Source organism: Bos indicus x Bos taurus, chromosome 3, assembly GCF_003369695.1.
Source record: "Bos indicus x Bos taurus breed Angus x Brahman F1 hybrid chromosome 3, Bos_hybrid_MaternalHap_v2.0, whole genome shotgun sequence".
Classification (NCBI taxonomy): domain Eukaryota; kingdom Metazoa; phylum Chordata; class Mammalia; order Artiodactyla; family Bovidae; genus Bos; species Bos indicus x Bos taurus.
Genome location: NC_040078.1, coordinates 7767893 through 7793114, shown reverse-complemented (window position 1 = coordinate 7793114; position 25222 = coordinate 7767893). Strand labels below are relative to the sequence as shown.

General features: G+C 37.6%; 1 protein-coding gene across 3 annotated transcripts in view; it reads left to right on the top strand.

Moving 5' to 3' along the window:
• The window catches only part of ATF6 (activating transcription factor 6), a 234143-nt gene that overhangs the window by 34672 nt on the left and 174249 nt on the right, over positions 1–25222 (top strand). For all 3 annotated transcript variants that reach the window (XM_027527485.1, XM_027527476.1, XM_027527490.1), the window contains exons 8-9: positions 14418–14603; positions 15620–15711. In XM_027527485.1, the coding sequence (XP_027383286.1) occupies positions 14418–14603; positions 15620–15711 (278 nt within the window). The remainder of the gene's footprint in view (positions 1–14417; positions 14604–15619; positions 15712–25222) is intronic.

Genomic DNA, 25222 nt, shown 5'->3' with positions numbered 1-25222 from the left:
CAATTCCCACAGTTTATATAGGAATTGTGAACAGTGTGTGCCAAGACATGAAGGAGGAACAGTAGTGTTACATGAGAATAGACACATGGTACAGGATTGAGCTCGACTGTTACGTTAGTCTGAGTACTGAAAAAGGTAAGCACACAGTGCTGTAGCTTAAGACACTAATGCATAGAATGTGTTTCGGTTGAAGATGAAACGATGTGAAGCTGAGACTTGTTTTAAGATACTCTATGTGGAGGTGATGAGCACAGAACAGAGGAAACATGATTAGCAAAAAAATGTTGGTACTCATTGAGGGTGGGTGTGTAGTCTTTCTTTCCTTTCTGTGTTTGAGAAGTTTTCTACAATAAGTAAATGAACAATGATACCAAAAATCTAAAAAATATTTCATGATATTTTCAACTAAAAATCATACATCCAACTTTTCAATTAAAAAGTTTTTCACAGGAGAATGAAGTTCACAGGGAAATTCTATTTCATTTCTGGTGATTTGTCTATCCAAATTATGTTTCTTCTTGACTAAGTTTTGGCAGGCCGTATGTTTCTAGAAACTTGTGTGGTTCTAGGTGGTCCAGTTTGTTGGCATATAACTGTTCGTAGTATCCTCTTATGATTTTTGTGTTTCTGTGGTTCCACTTGTTACCTCTCCTCTTTCATTTCTTGCTTTGTCTATCTGAGTTCTCTTTGTTTTCCTCTAGGTGGGTGTGGTCAGAGGCTTGTTGGTTTATCTTTTCAGAAGACCAGCTCTTGTTTTATTGATCTTTTCTGTTGTTTTTGGATCTTTATTTTATATATTTCCTCTCTGATTTTATTATCTCCTTCGTTTTGCTGACTTTGGGTTTTGTCTGTTCTTTTTTTCCTAATTCTTTTAGGTGTCAGGTTAGGTTATCTGAGATTTTTCTTGTGTCTTGAGGAAGGCCTGTATGGCTATGAACTTCCCTTTTAGCACTGTTCTTGCTACATCCCATGGGTTTTAGGAAGCTGTGTTTTCATCTTCACTTGTCTTGAGGGACTTGCTGGTTTCCTCTTTGGTTTCATTGCTGACCCGTTGTTTGTTCAGTGGCTTGTTGTTTGGTTCTTTCCCCTTTTTTCTTACTGTGGTTGATTTCTAGTTTCACACTGTTGTGATCAGAAAAGATGCTTAAAATAATTTCTATTCTGAACAAGGATTTTGAAAATGACCGCTTAAAATTTTCTTTTAATACTTTTTAAATTGTGAATTTGAATATTTTTTCTATAATACTCACAAATAAAACTTGCAATAGAAAATATTCAAAGTTGTCTATAGGTAATTTGTTCAGACATTAAAAATATGTATTTTGAAATATTTTAGACATGAAAAAGATAATGGCTAATTAGAAATTTATAAAAATTGATGTATATGACATCTATATATTTTTTGATTACCAACATTTTTGATTACCAATCATACCTCAGCGAGTACCAACATTTTTTTGCTAATCATGTTTCCTCTGTTCTGTGCTCATCAGCTCCACATAGAGTATTTTAAAGCAAATCTCAGCTTCACATCATTTCATCTTCAATTGAAACACATACTATACATTAGTATCTATTATGCCACAGCACTGTGTGCTTACCTTTTTTAGTACTCAAAATAAACTAACATAATAGTCAAGCTTAATCCTGTACTATATATCTATTTTCATGTAACACTACTGTTCCTCCTTCATGTCTTGGCACACACTGTTTTCAGTGTTAAAAAATCTTAGCATATTTTAGTATACATTCATAGAATTATAACATTCAATCATGGGATGGTCCAGAGGAGTGTAGCTAGGGTGGGGAGACGGTCTAGAAACCATGTCATGGGGAGAAGAATGGTTTAAGGGTTGGTATGATTCAGTCAGCTAAAGAAAAGAAGACTGAAAGTAGAGCCATCTTCTAGAAAATGAAGGTTGTCATGTGGAAAATAGGATAACTGTTCTGGGTTATTCCAGAGGACTCATCTAGAACAGGTGCAGGTAAGTTACAGAAAGTAAAAGTCAAAGTCGCCCAGTCTGTCCAACTCTTTGCCATCCCATGGGTGTACACTCCATGGGATTCTCCAGGCCAGAATACTGGAGTGGGTAGCCAGCCGTTCCTTTATCTTCCCAGCCTAAAGGATCAAACCCAGGTCTCCCACATTGCAGGCGGAGTCTTTACCAGCTGAGCCACCAAGGAAGCCAAAGAATACTTGAGTGGGTAGCCTATCCCTTCTTCAGTGAATCCTCCCGACCCAGGAATCAAACAGGGGTCTCCTGCATTGCAGGCCGATTCTTTACCAGCTGAGCTACAAGGGAAGCCCAAGTTATACAAAAATTTCTTCTAAGAGTCTTTGATGCAGTAATTCTATTTAAAAACAAGAAGAGATCATTGTTTTTCTTCTAGGCTTAATATCTGAATAATGAGCATCTTAATGGTGGCAGTCATCATTGTATGTCACTGACACACATTCTGTAATCTTTATAAACATTTCAGTTAATTATTTGTCAGTCTGTTAACCAGACATCCTTTAGAAGTTCTTTGATGTGAAAGACTATGTCTGTTTTGGTTTTAAACTCTTGGAGTCCTTTGTAAATTTGGTGAATAATGCAGTCAACATTGAAGAACTGGGGGATGTGTGAGATGAGAAAGTATAGAATCAACAAGTATTATTAGCTTTTTTTTAAGCAATAATTATTGACTAGCATTCTTATTATTTTTCAAAATTCAGAATTGACAGTGTTATATAAGAAAGATTCAAGTACTGTATGTCTGGTGCAAGAGACATAAAGATGATTAGAATACATTTTCCAATCAACCTGCATTGAGATTTTTGTGCTCGTTTCTTCTTGACTAGCACATCAGGGAGTGAGCCAAACCTTTTCAGTATGAGTTTTCTGTTAGAGGTTTTGACTTAATGTTTATTTCAAGTAAAGAAACATCAGTCTGTCCTCTATCAGCTGGCCAAGCCATTCAGGAACCCAGGATAAATCTGTTCCAGAAGGAGCTGCAGAAAACTTTGATCTGCTCACATATGTAGTCTCCTGTGACCTCAACAGTGTGTGTGTTTGTTAGACTCAAGTCCTATTAAATTAGGATAAATTTGAATTAGTATAACCCCGATTCAAAATGGCCAAAATGAAAACTTTTACAGCAAGCGTTTTTTTGTGTGTTTTTAAACCACAAAATGTGGTGGAAAAGTTGTAATTCGGAACCAAAAAAAAGTGTATCAGTTTTTTGTGGCTTTGTATTGCTGACATGGCTTCTTTTTTTCTACCTTTTTTGTTCTTTTCGTTTGGCTGGTTTCACTCTCCAGAGGTCTGCTCCTGCCATAAAGTAGCATTTTTAGCATACCATATTCTGCAAACTACATTAAGTGCCACATTTTCTGTTATGAAACAGTTTGCCTGGTTCAAATTATAATCTCACTCTTCCTGCCTTTTGCTGGTAAATCTGTTCTGTTTAACTCTTGGAAACCTCACCTAAGTCTTCAAGAAATATGGTTGGTTTTTGGCTCAGATCCTGATGGAAAAAATGAACATGGTCTCTCATTTCAGTGTAGAAATTCTCTCAAGCAGTTTCTTAGTAAATGGTAATCTTGGAACTACAAAGATGCCTTCATGGGAGAACATGCTAATCTTTCTTTAAAGTGCTATTGAATGTTGCCAAACATCAAACCAAGGGCTTGGAAACAGCAATCTGTTTAAATCTGCATTGAACACTTCCACTTACCCATTATAATTCCATAAAGTTCACAAGACTTTATGGTCCTAGTTTTAAGGCTACGGAGCTACAACATTGTTCTGGTTACTGGGACAACAGAACAGAAAAAAAAGAGGGGTGAAATTCTTTTCTAAATGTTGCAAGTGGGTCAAGGTGGAGCAAAAACCCTTAATAGAAATCAGTTGGTGGATACAATGGAAAAAAAATTATCAGAAACAAGGTCAGAACTTGAAATAACATCAGATGGGAGACTGATGAAGGGGTACAGGCTATACTGACAGGAGGCCGCAGGTCTTCTCTCAGCCCACTGAGAGAAGCGAATGGTCTTCTCTCCATTCGCTCCACTGAGGGTCTTTCAAACCCCTTATTACTTTGGATCCTCTGTCTTGATCTTTACTTAGTGACCTTGACTCCTTCCATCCCAGCCCTTCCCTTTGGGAGTCCCTGTCCTGGGTCACTAGAGCCATCATGAGAAGGTGGGTGCTGGGGATCCTTTTCAGTGGCCTTGGGTGTGAGAATGGTGTGGAGGGGATTCCCCTGGCATACATACCAAATTGAAACTTTGTGTTTCTTTCTGTGGGGACAGTGTTACATAGTTAAGTTCAAGAATTCAGGTATTGTTAGTATTGTCAGCATGGGGGTGATGTGATACTGGCCCAGATGATGCTGTACACACAGTGTTCCTTTATTGCAGTGGCGGAATGCTGAAGTTGGGAATTGACTACATTTACAGCAAGCAGTAAGCAAGCCTCCTCATTGTCCAGAGGGAGATGTTATCTCATCTCTCAAGGTCAACCCTGAGAAATGGCCTGGGTAAAGAGTGGTCAGGGCTTTGTATTCTTGTCATACCCAGGAGGATGTGTAGTAGCAGGACTCACAGGGTACCCCCTAAAGGAGTAGCTTCCAAGAAAAGTATGAATCTAAAACAATCTGTTTACAATGCAAAGCAGTGCAGAGAAACTTAGAAAGATGGAGAGTGTCTGTGTTCTGTTTCAGAAAAAAAAAGTGAACTACTGAAGATGCTTATTTTGTCTGTAAACCCACAAATAGATACTGTTAGGTCAAAGTGTGAGCTGAATAACCTTGAATTGTGTGACTACCTTAGACCTAAAAAGATAAATAGTGAATAAATAATGAACTTTTTAGTAACTAAATTCTTAAGCAACAGAGACATTGAGATCATGATATTTCTTTAGGCTATAAAGTAGAGGAATCCATCAGAACAAATTCAACAGGAAGATTTAGAGATCTGAAAAGCTATCCAGATTCTAGTAAAGAAATTACTTCTGTGCTGACTACTTTTTGGCTTTGCTGCTACCAGACACTGTGCACGTAAAAGAAAAACATGCTTCGTTAAAATATTTGCAGTTCCTCTTTAGATGGAGATTTGGGGCTCCTAAAAATTTATCCTGAATAAAGACTTTGGCAAGTAATCTCTTCTGTGGTTACAGTAGCTTTGGAATGAGAAGTGAACAAAAATTTTTTTTCCCTGATGTGTTGCATTAGGTTAGATTTATGTCACGGCAACTTTAACATTCTTTATTCTTTATTTCTCAGTTTAGCATCTTGATAAGGTTAATAAATAATTATTTTTAGAGGGATGCTGGTTTATATCTTAATAAATAATTAAATGCTTCTGTCCTTTCTCTGATTTCTCTTCCTATAAACTACCCCTGGAGACTCATTCCTAGGAAGACAGTCCTCCCATGACCTAGATGCTTTCTAGCTGTTTTGTTTCCCTGCTCAGAAGCAATCATTGTTACCAGTTTTTTGTGCATTCTTTCTGAGATAGTTCTTTAGTATATAAGAGTATATCTTTTTACCTATTTACCTGTTTTATGGAAATGGTAACATACTATAAACACTCTCCTGCATGTCACTCTTTTCAATATATCTTAGAGATTTTTTGACAGCAGTACATAAAAAGTTTTCTTATTATTTTAATAGGTGCATGGTAGTCTTATCTCATACAGCTGTCATAATCATTTAAGAGTTTTGTGGATTTTTTTTTCTTTGTAAACATTCCTCCATTGAATAACTTGGTACTTACTTCAGTTTGTTCATATGAAAGTGTATCTGTAGGAGAAATTCTTGGAACTGAAACTAGAGCGTCAGAAGCTAGGTAGCTTTTCACCTTAGGGGTAGTTGTAATTTGTCACAGGGTTTCTTAATGGTACCCATCGATAGGTTTCAGTGTTTCCATAACAAGTTCCCTTTTCTTCACCTCACTCTGTTCCCTGCATAATTGCTTGTAATACTTTGTATGCATGTACATTTGTCTGGAAAGAGGGTCCTTAGCTTCTGCCTTCCATGGCCTTTTGAGGTGAATGAAAGTCCTTGTTTGCTTGGGGTTTTTTAATAGCTTAGTTGGGCTAAAATTCATATACTATGGAGTTTACCTTTTTATTTTAAAAAACTGTTTATTTTCTTTGGCTTTGCTGGGTCTCCGTGGCTGTGCACAGGCTTTCTCTAGTTGCAGCGAGGTGGGGCTACTCTCTCGTGGCAGAGCGTGAGCTTCTGACTGTGGCGGCTTCTCTTGTTGCAGAGTGCGGGCTCTGGGGTGCTTGGGCTTCAGTGGTTGTGGCACGCGGGTGTGGTTGCCCTGCCGCGTGTGAAATCCTACTGGACCAAGGATCAAACTTGTGTCTCCTGCATTGGCAGGTGGATTCTTAGCCCCTGGACCACCAGGGAAGTCGGAGTTTACCCTTTTAAAGTGCACTGTTTAGTGATTGCTTAGTATATTCTCAGAGTTATGCAACTGTTACTGATGTTTAATTCTAGGATATTTCATCACCCTAAAAAGAAACTCCATTCCTGTTAGCAGTCATTCCTCATCTGCCATCCTCTTCAACCCCTGGCAGCTACTTCCTAATCTGCTTTCTGTATAAGGAAAAGTGAAAGTTTCTCAGTTGTGTCTGACTCTTTGTGACTCCATGGACTGTACTGTCCATGGAATTCTCCAGGCCAGAATACTGGAGTGGGTAGCCTTTCCCTTCTCCAGGGGAACTTCCCAACCCAGGGATTGAACCCAGGTCTCCCACATTGCAAGTGGATTCTTTACCAGCCACAAGGGAATCCCAAGAATACTGGAGTGGGTAGCCTATCCTTTCTCCAGCGGATCTTCCTGACCCAGAAATTGGACCAGGGTCTCCTGCACTGCAGGTAGATTCTATACAAACTGAGTTAAGCCTGCTTTCTGTATGGAGTTGCCTATCCTGGACATTTCATGTCAGTAGAATTATACATGATATAGCTTTTGTGTATGACTTCTTTCATTTAGCACAATATTTTTCAAGATGTATTTATGTGGTATATTTCAATGTTTTCTCCTTTTTTTGGCCAAATAATAGTCCATTTTTCAGATATACCACATTTGGGTTATCCATCCATCAGTTGATGGACATTTGGGTGGTCTCCACTTTTAGGCTACCAGGAATAATGCTGCTTTGAAAATTCATGTGCAAGTTTGTGTAGTCTTTTAAAAGCAATTTTTAGTATATAAAGAGTGTTTACAAATCAGAAAGATGCAAGTTAACCCAACAACCAAATGGACAAAATAAGTGAATAGATAATTTACAAAGAAAAATGACAAATTATTTCAATGAAAGTATCATTGGCTATATAGTCCTGAAGGTGTGTATTCTCCAGAACATCACTGTTCTACAAATGTGTGAAAGAATATTAATTGTTAACAGGAGAGAACTTTTGACTGGTTAAAGGTGGTTAACAAATAATACTCAAAGATTAAACCTGTTATGGTTAACATTTTCTGTGGCTCTTACCACCCTTGATTATGAGTTTTAAAGGAAAGTTCTTTTTGCTTTTGCTATAACTCCTTAGTGTTATGTCTGTACTGCAGTCTTATGTGTGTGTGTGCATGTGTGTGGACATGTGTACAGACCTTGCATATGGTAATAATTTCAAATTTTAAAAAGTTGTGAAAGCAAAACTAGTGCAGAGAACACCATGTAACTTTACCTGGATTTACCTGTTGTTAACATTTTACCACATTTGCTTTATCAGTTAGTTTTATTTATCTGCCTGTCTAACCATCTGCATATATATATATATATATACACACATATATACATTTTTTTCCTGAACTATTTTACAGTAAGTTACATACCTTATAGTTCTTTACCCTTAAATATGTCAGTGTGTATTTCCTCAGAATAGGGATATTCTCTTACCCTTTGTAAAATACTTTTTTCAGCTGTCAGTATGACAGTTTTATCGCTTGAGTTTTTCCCCCTCCAGTGTAGGATCCCTGTAGGGTCAGCTACTGCACTGAGATGTCATGTCTCTTTGACTTCTTTCAGTCTGGAGCATTCCCATAGCCTTTGTCTTTTTGACGCTTCTGAGAAGTTCAGCTCTTCTCTAATATAGTTTTGATAAGTACTTCACATTTATTTTCACATAGTCCTATTTGATTCTCTCAAAATCCTTGTAAAGCGGGCTTTGTTCCCATTTTACCATTGAATGAATCAGTTGGTTAAATATTTCAGTCAAGGCCATGTTACTTAGATGGCTGATATTGATGAAGTGGTATATACCAGACTCTTTGTTGTAAGTGCATAAAACCTCCTAATGGCCTTCTCAGGCAAATGAGAGTCCTGATAAATACAGAATAAGGAGCAGACTGAGGGATCTTGGGAGGAGAGTGAATTAGATTTTTATTCTTAGGCCCTGGTTTTCTGCTTTTGTATGAATTAAATGGGATTTCCAGATTTTGTCTGTTTTTGTTTTAATCTGATATTTAATATTTGAAATCTGTAAAAATAAGAGCTGGAATGAAGGCAGATATTTGCAATATTACTTTAGTTGAACAGTTTATCAGAGTATCTCTGAGGCACATTGTTGATGGAATTAAGAATATGTGTTTCCTCACCCAGTTTATTCATAGCTGCAGGATATTTCTTTTTAGTGAAACTTATAGCTTCAGTTCAGTTCAGTTGCTCAGTTGTGTCTGACTCTTTGTGACCCCATGAATCGCAACACGCCAGGCCTCCCTGTCCATCACCAACTCCCGGAGTTCACTCAAACTCACGTCCATCGAGTCAGTGATGCCATCCAGCCATCTCATCCTCTGTCGTCCCCTTCTCCTCCTGCACCCAATCCCTCCCAGCATCAGGGTCTTTTCCAATGAGTCAACTCTTTGAGTGAGGTGGCCAAAGTATTGGAGTTTCAGCTTTAGCATCATTCGTTCCAATGAACACCCAGGACTGATCTCCTTTAGGATGGACTGGTTGGATCTCCTTGCAGTCCAAGGGACTCTCAAGAGTCTTCTCCAACATCACAGTTCAAAAACATCAATTCTTCAGCGCTCAGCTTTCTTCACAGTCCAACTCTCACATCCATACATGACCACAGCGAAAACCCTAGCCTTGACTAGACGGACCTTTGTTGGCAAAGTAATGTCTCTGCTTTTTTAATATGCTCTCGAGGTTGGTCATAACTTTCTTTCCAAGGAGTAAGCATCTTTTAATTTCATGGCTGCAGTCACTATCTGCAGTGATTTTGGAGCCCAACATATAGCTTAGTGGTAAAAAATCTGCCTGCATTGCAGGAGCCACAGGAGACATGAGTTTGATCCCTGGGTCTGCAAGATCCCATGGAGGAGGAACTGGCAACCCATGGTGGTATTCTTGCCTGGAGAATCCCATGAATAGAGGAGCGTGGTGGGTGACAGTCTATGGGGTGGCAAAGAGTTGGATATGACTGGAGCAACTTAGCACAGCATGGCATGTGTGTAGTACATTACAGTTTACAGACAACCTTCATGTCCATTAAATTTGATCCTCACCTCCATCATATGACCTGCGATAGTGGAGTTAGAATTCAGACCTTGGCCTTCCCTCAGTTCAGCACTGTGGTCTTTACTCTGCTCTGTCAACGAGGCTTACAAGGCAGCCCTGATGTGGTGCCAACTTTAAATTATCCGTATCTTGAAACTTGCTGTTCCCTTTTCTCTCTCTCTACAAATGTATTCTCTTAATTAAGAAAAAAATTCAAGCAGATGGTTTTAAGTTTTGTGAGACAAAGTATAAAGATTGACTTTATTTGAACAGTCTGGAATCAGATAAAACAGCAAAGTTAATAGCATCCATATTTTATGATACAGTAGTCATTATTGTGCTACATGGTAATTAAGCACATGTGTTTAACATTGGTACTAGAACCATTTTGTTTTTGGATTGGATGAGACCTTTAGAGGATTAAAGTGTCATTTTCCAGTAGGTGAAGTTTATTTCTTTTTTATTTAATTGAATAAAGTTTTGTTTGATATAATGAAGAGGTTAATCAGCAACAGTGTTCGCTTTATACATCAGTGTAGAGAGAAAAACTCAGCAAAATGAGAATTAGAACTGATAGATGTATAGTAGCCTAGTGGTTCATTCACCTGTATGTTACCTGTACTTGATCTGTCTTGAGCTTGTGTGAGATGTTGGGATGTATTTCTTAGCCGTAAAATATTTTAATATCTTTATAGCCATTCAGGACTTCGAAGCTCATTTTTTAGCAACGTCATGGAATCAAGGGTCTATATAGTCTATTTATTTGTAAGAAGAACATGTCTTGTGTTTATCAGTAACTTAAAATGAAACATAATGCAAAGAGACTTAGGATTTTGACTCTTGAATTGATCCAGCCTTCAAAAAGTATTTGTCCATTTGTGAAAGTTCTCCTTTTATGGGAGTCTTTCTTTTTTTTTTAATTTTATTATTATTTTTTAATATAAATTTATTTTAATTGGAGGCTAATTACTTTACAGTACTGTAGTGGTTTTGCCGTGCATTGACATGAATCCATACACATGTTCCCCATCCTGACCCTCCCTCCCACCTCCCTCCCCATACCATCCCTCTGGGTCTCCTCAGTGCACCAGCCCCGAGCACCCTGTATCATGCGTCAAACCTGGACTGGCGATCCATTTCACATATGATAATATACATGTTTCAATGCCATTCTCCCAAATCATTCCACCCTCGCCCTCTCACACAGAGTCCAAAAGACTGTGCTTTACATCTGGGTCTCCTTTGCTGTCTCTCATATAGGGTTATTGTTACCATCTTTCTAAATTCCATATATATGCGTTAGTATACTGTATTGGTGTTTTTCTTTCTGACTTGCTTCATTCTGTATAATAGGTTCCAGTTTCATCCACCTCATTAGAACTGATTCGAATGTATTCTTTTTAATGGCTGAGTAATACTCCATTGTGTATGTGTACCACAGCTTTCTTATCCATTCGTCTGCTGATAGACATCTAGGTTGCTTCCATGTCCTGGCTATTGTAAACAGTGCTGCAGTGAACACTGGGGTACACGTGTCTCTTTCAATTCTGGTTTCCTTGGTGTGTATGCCCAGCATTGGGATTGCTGGGTCATATGGCAATTGTGAGAGTCTTTCTTACAGTCAAATAAATGTTTAATAAGGAAACGCTATTGATGTTTTATAGTGCAGTGGCAATACAGGGAGAATATTTTTCTGCTTTGGAGTTTTTCCTTTTCCAAGACATAATGCTTGGGAAAGAGTTGTCTGAAGGCAGGATGATCAGAAGCAGGGACCGGCTAGCTGTTCACTCATCTCAATCATGCTAAATCATCTTATACGCCCACAAGGAGATGTGTCAATTGATTAATGGGCCAGAGTATTGATTTTATGTTTGTAGACTGCTAACAGAGGAGGGTAAACTTCCAGATACAAGCAGTTCCATAAGCCTTCAATTTCAAACAGGCACATAATTAAAGTAACCACACAGTTCACTGAGTTTAGAGTTCCGTACTGTAATGCAGGACTTCCTGTTTGGTATTTAAAAGCAGCGTGGAGCTATTGTGTAAGTAGCACTGGTCTTGGAATTAACTGCCCTAAATTCTAGCCTTGATTCTTCTACTCTTAACAGTGTCGAATGATGAGCCTTATTTTAAAGAATCTTGAAAACTGTAACAATTTCAACAAGAGATTAATTAAATGTTTTACGGAGCATCAATGTAATTGAAATACTGTGCTGCCATTCTCATGGCATGTCAAAGATGATCATGATATGTTGTATGGGAAGAAAATCAGTTTACAGAATAGTAATTACAGGTAGTCCTTTTTTTCTTTTAAAATATCCTCCCCTGTCAAACAAACAAACAATATGTATATGTTTAATCTGAAATTTTATTTTATTTTTTTTACCCTCAAAAATACAGAATAATTTAAATATTTTATTCAGTTAGCTGAAGATAGCTTGCTGAGATGTAAAGTAGGAGCTCTGTGTTTGGAGATTCCTGTGGACTTCATATATTTTTATTGTATTCATCTTTTGTATTTATTGGTAATACTGAGTATTTACTGCATTTTCAGAACTATTGTTATCTCTTTCTATGGGAAGAAATGAATATTTGGCTACAGGTGGTTTTCATTTCTTTAGTCTGAGGCATGTGCACTGACGGCCTTTGAAACTTTATGCTGTATAATATGCAGGTGCTTTTATTGTTTATAGAAATCCCTAATCCTGTTTGAAATTTATTAGGTAGTGTGCCATCTGTAAGCCTCCCCAGAGTCCATACATTAATCAGCCTTTAAATAAGTAAGGTTACCTTTTATCCAACTTTTAGTACAAGCTCTTCCATCTGGGAACCTTCTCTTTTACATGCTTGCTCGGCGTTCTGTGTACTTCAGCGCTCTTGTGTTAAGTATTAATTATGGACACTGGCATTCTCAGTAAAAATGAAGATCACTAAGAGTAATAGTGGCTTGAACAAAGTGGCATTGTCCGGAAATAGTTTGAAATTGATGGATAGTTAAAACCCATCGTGATTTGGCACTGCCCCGTGTGTGTGTGTGTTGAAGAGTGGGGTAGTTATGCCACAGGGAGATTTTGTAGATGGGTGATAACCAAAGTCAGCATTCTTGTGATGTTTCACTTAAAAAAAGAAAAAAAAAGGGGGGAAAGATACACTTCTTGATATCTCATGTAATATTTCTTTTCCTTGTGGATTCTTTTTTTTTCCTTATGGAGTCTGATGGCTCAGTTGGATTTGGTATACCTCTATTTCTAGAAACTGTAGTATGGGGTGGAAATTGCAGTGTTATTTCAAAAGAAATCAGCATTAAATTATTTAATTTTATTTATGTATCTCAGTGAAAGTTATTAAACAGCCACAGTAAAATGTTTCCTTTTTTAAAAGTCCTTTACAAAACAGAGAAGTCAGAAATTCTGTCATCTGTACACTTACAATAATACATTTAATATTATTTGATTCTTTTTATGGACTTAATTTTACTATCTCACATTCTCTCTGAAATAGACTAATGCTAAAACACTTTTCACATCTTTGTTTATAAAATATGACAAAAATAATTTTGGTCAGTAAGTTTTGATTATGGTCGATATTGTGGGTCATATCACATAGTTTTGGCTTCCGAGGTATAAAATCTAGGAAAAGAGAGAAAAAGTCAGCATTTTTGAAACAGAGCATTCAGCTGTATCTTCTGAACTACAAGGGCATAAGTAATTCAGACAATATTAAAAACTCCTAGTGGTCTATCATAATTAAGAGTTTGGATGGTCCTTAAATAGCTTAGTAGAGGAAAGCATTCTAAATCAGAACACACAGTATGAATAAAGGAACACGTTAGATATGTGTGAAGATCATGGAATAACCTTGATTGGAAGGTGTGGTGTGAATAGTTGGAGAGTTAGAAAAGTAGAGAGTGGTCGCATTATGGAAGATTTTGAAAGCAAACGTGGGTAGGTAAAATATGTGACTAGCTTGCTTTTGCAATGGAGAAGGCAATGGCACCCCACTCCAGTACTCTTGCCTGGCAAATCCCATGGACAGAGGAGCCTGGTAGGCTGCAGTCCATGGGGTAGCTAGGAGTCAGACACGACTGAGCGACTTCACTTTCACTTTTTGCTTTCATGCATTGGAGAGGGAGGTGGCAGCCCACTCCAGTGTTCTTGCCTGGAGAATCCCAGGGACGGGGGAGCCTGGTGGGCTGCCGTCTCTGGGGTCACACAGAGTCGGGCATGACTGAAGTGACTTAGCAGCAGCAGCAGCAAGATTAAAATGTTTTTAGAAGAAAGTTATCTTAAAAATTGTAGACAGAAGGAGCTTCAAGCCAGCTGAAGTAGTTAGAAAGCTGTTGCAGTAGTCTGGAGATGAGTTAATATGGTAGGGAATGAAAGAAAAATAGGTTACAGGACACACCTTCCTTTATATCCTGAGAGATACCATTGATAGAAAATCAGTAGGTTTTAAAGAATAGGTAGAGGGAGATAATGAATTCAGTTGGCACGTGGTGAATTTGAAGTGATGGTAACTCTACCAGCAGAAGTGGCCCTATAAGTAACTGGATAGATGGTTCCGAAAAACAGTCAAGTAATTCAGGGCCTCTGATATAGATTAAAGCTGTATGTATACATATAAATAGTATTTCTAAAGGGAAAGTGGGAAGATCAATAAATAAATCTTATTTATTATTTATCAATAAATAAGTCTTATTTCTGGTGAAAACACCAGAAGAAATCATTTAACAGGTTTTAGAAGGCCTTATTTAATCATTTGATTTCAGTTTATTTCATTTGAGTATTTTTTTAAAAACAACCAATAAGCTATCTTTTGAACAATTTGTTTAAAGATAATTATAAAAGTCAGTATATTCTTCACTGATGTGATTCTAAAATCCAACTATTTTTGATTTACTGTAACTTTTCCTAGATTGCTGTGTTAAGGAGACAGCAACGTATGATTAAAAATCGAGAGTCAGCTTGTCAGTCCCGCAAGAAGAAGAAAGAATACATGCTAGGCTTAGAGGCAAGGTTAAAGGCAGCCCTTTTGGAGAATGAGAAGCTGAAGAAAGAGAATGGTTCCCTGAAGCGGCAACTGGATGAAGTTGTATCAGAGGTGAGTGCTAGTTAGTGATAGAGGCGAGATGATGGGTTGAAGTATTTTTTTTTCCTGATAAAGCAATTGGAAATTTTACATTTTAAATTAAATTTTGTAAAATAAAAATAGGAAAAGACAGGCACAATAAGCCCAAAAACATTTGTCATAAGGATAAAATGTTGGAAAGAGGAGCTTTGGAATTGTACCTCCCAAGCTGTGTATAAAAATTGTCTCCTTTTCCTGGGTTTCTTCTCCCTTATTATCATAGCACCCTTTCTCTGTTTTTTTTTTTTTTTTGACTAAATGAATCACATCAGGTCTCCTAAGTAGTCCCACTAGGTCTTCCCTTTTAAAAGAGTAAACAATACAAAATTTAAAAATTTAATGTGTTCTCAGTTCACCCAACCACTATGCTATACTTTGTATTTCGTTGCTATGCATCCCAATGAGGCTAATCACCTCAGTTCTGTTCATGAAATCTGCTGCCTTCAGAATTTCCTACTGCAGTGCTTTCTTAAACCAAACAGATGCCTCTGCCTAGTAAATGGGACGTTTTTGTTTGACTGTGCAGGGCAGCATGTGGGATCTTCATTCCCTGACCAGGGACCAAACCCATGCTCCCTGCAGTGAAAGCGTGGAGTCCTGACCACCGGAGACTGGCTTCTTACATTGCTCTTTCTATCTTACCCTGAGCACATGGGAATATTCCATTATGTTACTGAAAACAGTGATTTAAGAGAGAGACAGATTACTAAAGTACAGTGCCTTGGGATTCTTTGAAGATTCATAAAAACATAAAATTGTTGACTTCTTCCTTTGGGTGAAGAGGCCTCTGTAACAAGGGCTGCTGTGTCTCTTCTCTCCTACTCCTCTCCTTAGTCTTTTGAAAAGTATTCTTTCCTCATATTTGCATTTTGGTTTTCATTTAAGCATTCTCATAACTGGTAAAGAGGAGGGTTATTATTATCTTAGATGTTGCTTTTTGTGAGACTGATGTGTAATTCAATTGTATTTAATATGATCATTTTCTTTAGAACCAGAGGCTTAAAGTTCCTAGTCCGAAGCGAAGAGCTATCTGTGTGATGATAGTTTTGGCATTTGTAATATTGAACTATGGACCCATGAGGTAAGTGTATAGATATTTGTTTTGGATACTAATGCTAGAAATTTGAATTCTTATTATTTATTATTTTTGCTCTAGTCATAAGCTAGGGAAAAATGGATTTGTTTTTTCCTCCTCAGAGGCAAGATAACAGAAGAAAGATTGGTTCCTCTTTCTTGTTCTTCATGTAGGTCTGGCAGAAAGTAAAGTTCATGTTTTTTTTAAATGAAGGAAGCCTTAAGTTATTAAACAGAGCACTGATAAAGCATAATACTGAACTGAAAAAGATCATGGGCCTTGAAATTAGACTGAGTTCAAATCCTAGCTTCCCCACCTAGCTTAGTAACTTTGTTGTCTTATTCAAGTTACTTAATCTCTCTATGCCTCAATTACTTACCTTTAAAATGTAATTATAATATTACCTCCCTCAATACTATGATACTTGAGTGTCAGTGATTATAAGGCACTTGAATGATTTCTTCCCTAACTAGAGCAGTAATTCTGTTTCCTCTTCCGTAGGTTTGGAACAGGAATTAATATAAATATTTTAAGCATTCTAGCTGTATTTGACACAGGTTTTCAGCTAAATCACAACTAAGAAGTGCTGCATTAATGTTGAAATTATAGAATACTAGAATTCAAAGGGATCTTAAAAATCATCTTTTTCAGATTCCCACTAACCATGGCATACTCTGCACATGAACAAAGTCAGCATCCTAGATGTTGGGGAGTCAAAGAGTAGTTAGACAGGGGCCGTGCCTTTAAAGATCTCATGATCCAGCTGGGAGGAGAGACGTGTGGCAGGATGACTATAGCATAATGTGATAAATGTCATAACTTCAGTATGAACAAAGTACTAAAAGAATATAAACCAGAATATGCATTCCTTGAGGAGAAGGTTCATGTCATATTGATAGATGCACAAAACATTTTCTTTTGTTGAATGCCAGAATGATGAGGGAAATCCCATAGAGGAAGCTGAATCTTACAGTACGACGATCGTTTGCCTGGTGGAAAGTACGGGAGAGGCATGCCAAGGGAGCAGCATGATAAGAGGCACAGTTATGAAATGGCTGACAAGTTCAGAAAAAAAGTGAAAAATCCGGTGCATTTTATGTATGTGGAAGTGTGTGTGAGGAAATATAGCTGGTGATATAAGTGAGGCCAGATAATGAAGGGCTTAGTATGCTGCTGTATTCAGTGCTACTATAAACCAGTCATTCCTGGGTTTTTAGGCAGAGGGTAACATAATCAGTTTCGTATCTTAGGAAGATGACTAAAATGACTCTGAGGGTGCTATTGAAAATGGTTTGGATGGAGGAGAAACTGTTGACAGAGACAGCATGGGATTCTGTTGATGTATGTAAAGCAATAGACGAGAGTCTAAACTTGGACTATGGTGATGGAAAGGATGGCCTATCCCAGGGTACATCTCTGATGTAAACTCTGTGGGATTTGATGATGAATACAGTGTGGAATGTGAGGAGGAAAAGAGAGAAAGGAAACATTATTCCAAAATTTCTCTCTTGAGGGACCAAATGGTGATACTCTTATATGAAGTAGCCAACATATAAAGATGAATAATTTCATGGTGGAAAATAATGGTTTCTATTGTTAGTATAAATTTGAGATAGTGACTAGATATTGGGAAATTTGAGGTAATGCCTAGATATTCAGTTCAGTTCAGTCGCTCAGTCATGTCTGACTCTTTGCGACCCCATGAACCGCAGCACGCCAGGCCTCCCTGTCCATCACCAACTCCCGGACTTCACCCAGACTCACGTCCATCGAGTCAGTGATGCCATCCAGCCATCTCATCCTCTGTTGTCCCCTTCTCCTCTTGCCCCCAACCCCTCCCTACCAATTATCTGATAGATAGACAGAGATGTTAGTGGAGTAGCTGAGATTATCCAAGGAGAAAAATAGAGGAAGAAGAATAATAAGAATCTGAGTGACTCAGCATGAACAATAGATAGACCCAGGGAAAGACACTCAAAGTGAATAGGATTGGGGACAGAATGAGAAGAAAATGATTTTCTGAAGCCAAGGATGAAAAGAGTTTCAGGAGGGGCTTGAGCAGTGGTATCACATGTTGAGGGCTTGGGAGAGGCAGAAAACTGAGATGAAAATACTGAATTTGGTGATTAGCAGGTCAGTGGTAATCTTGGAAAGCAGATTTATTAGGGATAGGAGTGAAATCTGTATTAAAATTAGTTGAGAACTGAAAGGAATTATAAGTTGAATAATAATAATCTCTTTTTTATTTATGACGATTTTAAACAGAGAAAATAGTATAATAATATAATGAACCTCCTGTTCACATGTTTGATAGCCAAACCAGGTCATTCCCATTTTATTTCTATGTAGTTGTTTTCTAAAAATGAAGTCGATCTCATATTGGACTCTGGTTGTTGTTTGATGTTAGCACAATTCCCCAGAGCATTTGAAATCTCTTCATGGAGTCCCAGAGACCTCGCTTTTTAATTGGTTAACTAAGATAGCTCGGTGAAAAGTCATGATTTCAAGTTGACTTATTTTTGAAAGTTGACACTATACTAGACAAGTTACATAAAACATGCTGAAGAGATACCTGAAATAAGCATTTGCATTATTAAAAAAAAAATTATTGCTTTTTTCATTATTTATTTTTGACATTTTACCCGTATCCTTTATATTAAAATTCTTTTGTTTTTGTGTGTGAGAACTGGACTCCTTTTTCTTTTTTAAAAAAAATACTAATTTATTTCACTGCATCAGGTCTCAGTTGCGGCATGCAGGGTCTTTTGTTGTGGTGCACGGACTTCCTAGTTGTAGCATGTGGGCCCCTAGTTGTGTCACAGGGGTTCCAGTATGCGTGTGCGGGCTCAGTAGTTGTTGTGTGTGGGCTTAGCTGTCCCATAGCGTGTGGGATCTTAGCTCCCCAACCAGGGATCAAAGCCCCTGTCCCCTGCATTGCAAGGCAGATTCTTAACCATTGAAGAATCAAGGAAGTCCCAAGGAGTGCAACTTCTTTATTTAAGAAGATCTATCTTTTGATTAATATAGGAGACAAGAGACGTGCTAATCAAAACTTTATCATCCTGATTTAGGAACTTGAATATAATTAAATTACTTGAATAAAGTGAATTAGATTACTATGGAGTGAATATAAAGTCATCAGTTAGTTCAGTCGCTCACTCGTGTCCAACTCTTTTTGACCCCATGGACTGCAGCACACCAGGTTTCCCTGTCCATCACCAACTCCTGGAGTTTGCTCAGACTCATGTCCATTGAGTCGGTGATGCCATCTAACCATCTCATCCTCTGTCGTCCCCTTCTCCTCCTGCCTTCAATCTTTCCCAGCATCAGGGTCTTTTCCAATGAGTCAGTTCTTCGCATCAGGTTTCCAAAGGATTGGGGTTTCAGCTTCAGCATCAGTCCTTCCAATGAATATTAGGACTGATTTCCTTTAGGATGGACTGGTTGGATCTCCTTGCAGTCCAAGGGACTCTCAAGAGTCTTCTCCAGCACCACAGTTCAAAAGCATCAATTCTTCTGCACTCATCGACATGAGTGCAACTCTCAAAAGTTGAGTGCATTTTATACTGGGACCCTCAGTACCAGACGGAGCTCCGTGAGTGCAGGTTGCGGTGAGCAGGGCCTGCACTCTGTTGTGGTGTGTGGGCTTCTTACTTCGGTGGCTCTTTTTGTTGCATTGCACAGGCCTAGGTGTGCGGGCTTCAGTAGCAGCCCGCAGTCTCAGTCTTTGTGGCACGCAGGCTTTAATTGGCCCTCGGCATGTGGAATCTTCCTGGACTAGGATAGAACTCACGTCCCGTCCATTGGCAGGCGGATTCCTATCCACTATACTACCACGGAATCCCAGAGATACACATTTATATGATTTCTTAAAAGCTGTGTGCTTTTAGTTCCTCATTTGTTATCTAGGCTCTCTGAGGTGAGGCTCATTGTTTTTTCAGTCAGACCTACAGCATATATTTTTATATGTTTGCCAGGTGCTGAGCAAGGAACCAGGAATGTACACATGAATAAAAGCATGTCTAGTAAGAGAAGCACATATGTAAACAATTGTAATATGAAAAAAGATTATGTAGGTATTGTGTAAAGATAGCATATTCTTGAAGGAACATCAATAACTCTGATAATGGTAGTCACAGTGACTTTTTGTAGTAGCATTTGATGAATGAATAAAGACAGTAGAATTTTGCTGCAGGAAGTGAGAATGGTGTTGGGTATGTCCTGTTGTGAAAGTCTGTATAAGTCAATAGAGATTTGAAAGATAAGACAGGAACAAAAAACTTTTAATGAATTACTGATCTTCACAGATGCTGAGGTGATGGGTGTATCAAAGGATGGGTCTTATTTCCATGAGCAAGTAGATTGACCCATTATGGATGGAGGGGATAGTGGTCTCAATTTATCAATAAAGGTTTGTGTTTAAAAAATTAGATGGATAGTACAAAAAGAATAAATAAGAATGAGAGAAAGTTGAAATACTTGAAAATCCTGAGGAGCAACCCAAGGAAATCTATGCCTGTCTTTATGTGAAGCTTTAGGAACAGAAAGCCAAGAAGTAATGGGAATATTAGCAACTGTTCAGATTTTAAAAACATGTTTAAAAGGCTTAGACTGAAGATAAAAAAAAACAGAGAAGAACTAGAAGGAATGAAGAAATATGAAGATGTCTTAACAAGTTGGAATATCTCAGACACCAAGAAGGAAATAGGAAAGAAATGGCTACAAAACTCATACAAAGCTGGAATTATTTCTTCTGGAGAAAATTCGGCACAAACAGTGAAATATCAAAGCTAGAGAGCAACAATGACTTGAAAGACTGAGATCTACCCCTGAAGCAAATGTTGGGGATGAAGATGTTCCATCATGTATATTATTCAGAAGTATTTCTTAATTGACCTCACCGTTTGCAGTCTTTTTCACTGCGAGACAGAGGATCTTCTCAGGCCTGGGAGTCTGCAAGAGGAACAGGAACTCCCTAGTTGAACCTTATTAGTACCACCTGGAAGATATTTATTGAACAACTTCCACATCCGTGGCCTTGTGTGTGTGTGTATATATATATATGTATATATAAAGCAAGCATTATTCTGCTTTAATTGATATAGAAACTGCATAGGCTTTTAAATAACAGACCATGAGTTCTAACTCAACTTTTCTCAGGTACCGGAAAACTAAGTCTGGCCAGACAAATAGACATTTTAATCAGAGATTTCAAAAGCATTTTAGATTTAGGAACCTGAACTCTTTCAGAAGAGATCACATTACCATAATAGTGTTGTTAATGTTGTTTCAGATGTTCAGTGGAGAATTGAACTTTTGTGCCTTACTGGTATGGATCCAAGTGAAAAAATATATAACACACGTTTGCCAAATATAGGTATGCCTTAAGAAACATTTCCTGAAGGCACTTGGTGATGAAATGTAAATACACCTTATGTCTAAAGTAACAGAGTTTTGTCAAAGTAATGTGTAAGCAAAACTGACTAGTTTGAAGAGTTTTGCGTACCCGAATAGTTATTACACTGAAAAAGAAAATAAACTAAATATAGTTAAAAGGGTTAATTTTTCTGACCTTATTGATATTGTGTGGATGGTAAAGGGGGCATCTAGTGATTTTTGGCACAGAATTCAAGGAACTGGCCTATTCTGGGTGGTCTATAAAAACAGTAACTCTAGGCAGCAGGGAATAACCAAACAGGACAAATGAATTGGTAGGAAACCCTCTTCTCACTTTCTACTCATCGAGGTTGAGTCTATGATTATTAGTCATAGTTTATAAAGAACCTGAAATTTAATCCAGATCTCTTTTTAAAAATTATCATTAAAAACTCTGCCTTTTCTACTAAACCCTAAAGCATTTTTTTTCCCTATCATTATTCAAAAAAACCTTAAAGATGTCTGTTTTTGGCAATATGGCGGGCTAGAGGTACAGAGAAACTTTGCATTTTAGTGTACCAGAAAATGCTAGGTTAAAAAACAAGTCAAAACTCTTATTTCATGGCTGAACTGAGGAAAAAGGAAGGATTTCTTGGAAGCCAGAAATAGCCGAGCTAACATGAATCCATGTAGTAAGCTATCATTGGAAGTAGTGTTTGTCCTGGAGTTATTTCCTTATCCTTTTGGCCTAGCATCTGGGAACGGGAAAGAGAGCTCTGGACCTAAGCAAAGTGAAAAGTCGCAACTGAAGCCCTCCTACGCCCACCCAAATAAAGTCAGGACTTCCAAAGAATACCATTCTTGGTTGCTAAAAGAAAAAAAAGTAGATTACCATACCTCAGAGGGGGAGTGTTGCAAAGTACCTTGACTGTGAGTAGAATTTTAAAAAATTTTTCTCTTTACCACAGGCCCTAACTCATGCTGGTTTGAGCCTGAGTTTCTACTACTTGTGTGGCCTCCAAAAAACCAAGACAAAAATCTAGTTTAAGAGATCCTCTGTTGGTGCTACTACTAGTCTCTTGGCCAAAGCAAATGCCAGTCCTTCTCAAAGAAAGGCACTTTAAATAGACATCTAAAGAAATTGCCAAAGGTAGGATTTCAATTGAACATGAATCCGCATCCCCGCACCTCCTCCAAATTATTAAACACACCAGCAAACAGGCTACCGTGAGCAAGAGTTAGAGGAAATAAACTACAGAGTGACACTCTGAAAGACTACAGATATTTGAATTAATAGATACAAAATATAAGTATGTTAAAAGAGGGAGTTAAAGTAAGATGAAAGAACAAAAGACTATCAGAATTGATCAGGACATTTTGAAAAAAATCTGGAAATGTGATAATTAAAAAGTTTGAATTAGAAAAGTAATGCACATGTTAAAACAAAAAATTAGACACATTTGGAGAAATAAATAGTAAATGGGAAGATGGAGCTGAAGAAATTATGCAGAACGTAACATAGAAACATAGAGATGGAAAACATGAGCACTATTAAGAGGCATGGGGTTATACTGCCATAACTAAATAATCAAAGTAACCAATAATCAATAATCAGTCATGAGATGTACTGACATCTTGTACCTCCTGATGTGATGCACTGAAAGGGCACAGTATCACTTTTGGGATAATCTTGCCAAAAATCCATAACCTGGATTTTATCATGAAGAAACATTAGATAAGGCCAGATTTGAGGGACATCCAAAATCTTTTGTAGTCTTCACAAGTGTCAGGGAATTAAGGAAGAAGGAAAATGGACTCAAAAGATTTTGAGACCTAGAAATGAGTAGCCAGCAACAACAACAAAAATAATAAATGTGAACGAAACTTTTTTAGTTCCAAAATATTTACTGAAAGCGTTCAAATCTTTTATGGATGAAACTAAAACAAGTTGATGGTATAAAACATAACAGTGTCTAAAACAAATCAAGACAGAAATTTAGTATTAGCTCCCCCCACTTATCCTTGGGGGGTATGTTCCAAGACCCCTCATCGATGGTTAAAATCATGGATAGTATGGAATACTACATATATATATACACACACACACTATGTTGTTTCCATATGTACATACCCATGATAAAGTTTAATTTCTAGGCACCGTAAGAATAAAAGCAGTAACTAATGATAGAATAGTTATAACAATATACTGTAAGAAAAATTATATGAATGTGACCTGTTTTTCTCTCAAAATAGCTTATGGTAGCAATTAGTACCTTTTCCATTTTAACTAAGCATTTATACACTGTGGCCGTAACTTCTGCAGCTTGAGATGTGATGATGAAACTAGTATGATTTCTTTCCCTTCTTCGCAGTTTCATGGATAGAAGATTTGTTCTTACATAGGTCTTAGCAACCTCAGTATACAATTTTTTTCCTTTTCTTATTAAGTAGAGAACCTGACCTTTTCAAATAAAGGAAGCACTTTATGGCTTCTCTTTGGCATGCACAGATTGCCAGCATCACTGCTCCTGCACTTGTTTGCCATTATTAAGTACAATGAGGGTTACTTGAACACAAGCACTGCAGTATCGATACTGTGACAGTTGACCTGGTATCTGAGATGTCTGCAAAGTGACTTACCAGCGGGATACACTGAGCAAAGGGATAACTGACGTCTTTAAGGGTGGGACTGAGCAGGACAGTTCAAGATTTCATCATGCTACTCAGTGCGCAACTTAAAACAATAATTGTTTATTTCTGGTATGTTTCATATATTTTTATTTTTTTAGGCTGCACTGAGTCTGTTGCTGGGCTCAGATTTTCTCTAGTTGCAAAAAGCAAGGGCTTCTCTCTGGTTGCCGTGTGCTGGCTTCTTCCTGCAGTGGCTTCTTTTATAGAGCATAGGCTCTTGGCCTGCAGGCTGCAGTGATTGCAGCCAGGAGCTCAGTAGTTGTGGCTCGCAGGCCCTAGAGGGAGCAGGCTTCAGCAGTTGAGCTTCCTGGACTAGGGATCAAACCTGTGTCCTCTGCATTGGCTTATCCACTGTACCATCAGGGAAGTCTGTGGTTACCCACAGGTAATTGAAACTGCAGAAAGCAATACCACAGATAAAGGGGGACTACTGTAATTTCTGGATAATAATAACTGATAAATTGTGAGGGGTGTAGCTGAACTTAACGTATTCAAAGTTTGTATTGTTTGAGAAGTAGGTAAAGATAATGACTATGTTTAGAGTGTTAAATTGATATTTTAAAGTTTTGAAGGGTAACCTCTAGCAAAATAGAATATATCATTGCTAAGTCTAGTGTATCATGGAATGAGGTGGACAGATTCATTCCAAAAGATGGCATTAAGAGAGAAATAAACAGCTCAATTACGAAAGCACAAAATACTGTAGTAAAAATGAATCTAGAATATTTTCTGTAATCACAATGAGTGGAAATGTACTGAACTCTGCATTTAGAAAGCAAAGATTGTCAGACTGGATTGGGGAGAAAAGCAAAATTGGGCTTTATGCTGTTTATAAGAGAAACACCTAAAAGCATAAAGCTACAAAAAAGTAGGTGGTCAGAGGATGGAAAAAACAAATAGTAGTCAAAAGAAAGCCTAGCATCAGACACATATACTTTAAGGAGAAAAGCAGTGTTAGACTTAGTCACTACATGTTGATTTAAAGGTTTAGTTTACCAGGAAGATATTATAATTCTAAATTAGTATGTTCCCAGTAATATTCCTTGTAAACAATTACTGACAGACCTACAGGATAAAATTGACCTTCTGCTGCCATAGTGGGAAATTTTAGCATACCTCTCTCAATAATTCATCGACCACATAGACAAGAAAATCTGCAAAGATACAGAAGATTTGATTATTGCCATTATTAAATTTGATCTGGTGGCCATATGTATATACAACTGCATCTGTCAATACAGTTTTTCCAACCATATGTGAAAGTGTTAAAAAATTAATTTGTACTAGGCCATAAGGGAAATATCAGCAAATTTCAAAAATTAACATATGGAGTATATTCACTGTTGGCAATTAAGCTGGAAATCAATAATAAAAAAGATGAAACTTAGAACTTCTAAACCACTAAAAATTAAAAGGCACAGTTCTAAATAACCCATAGATCAAAGAAGAA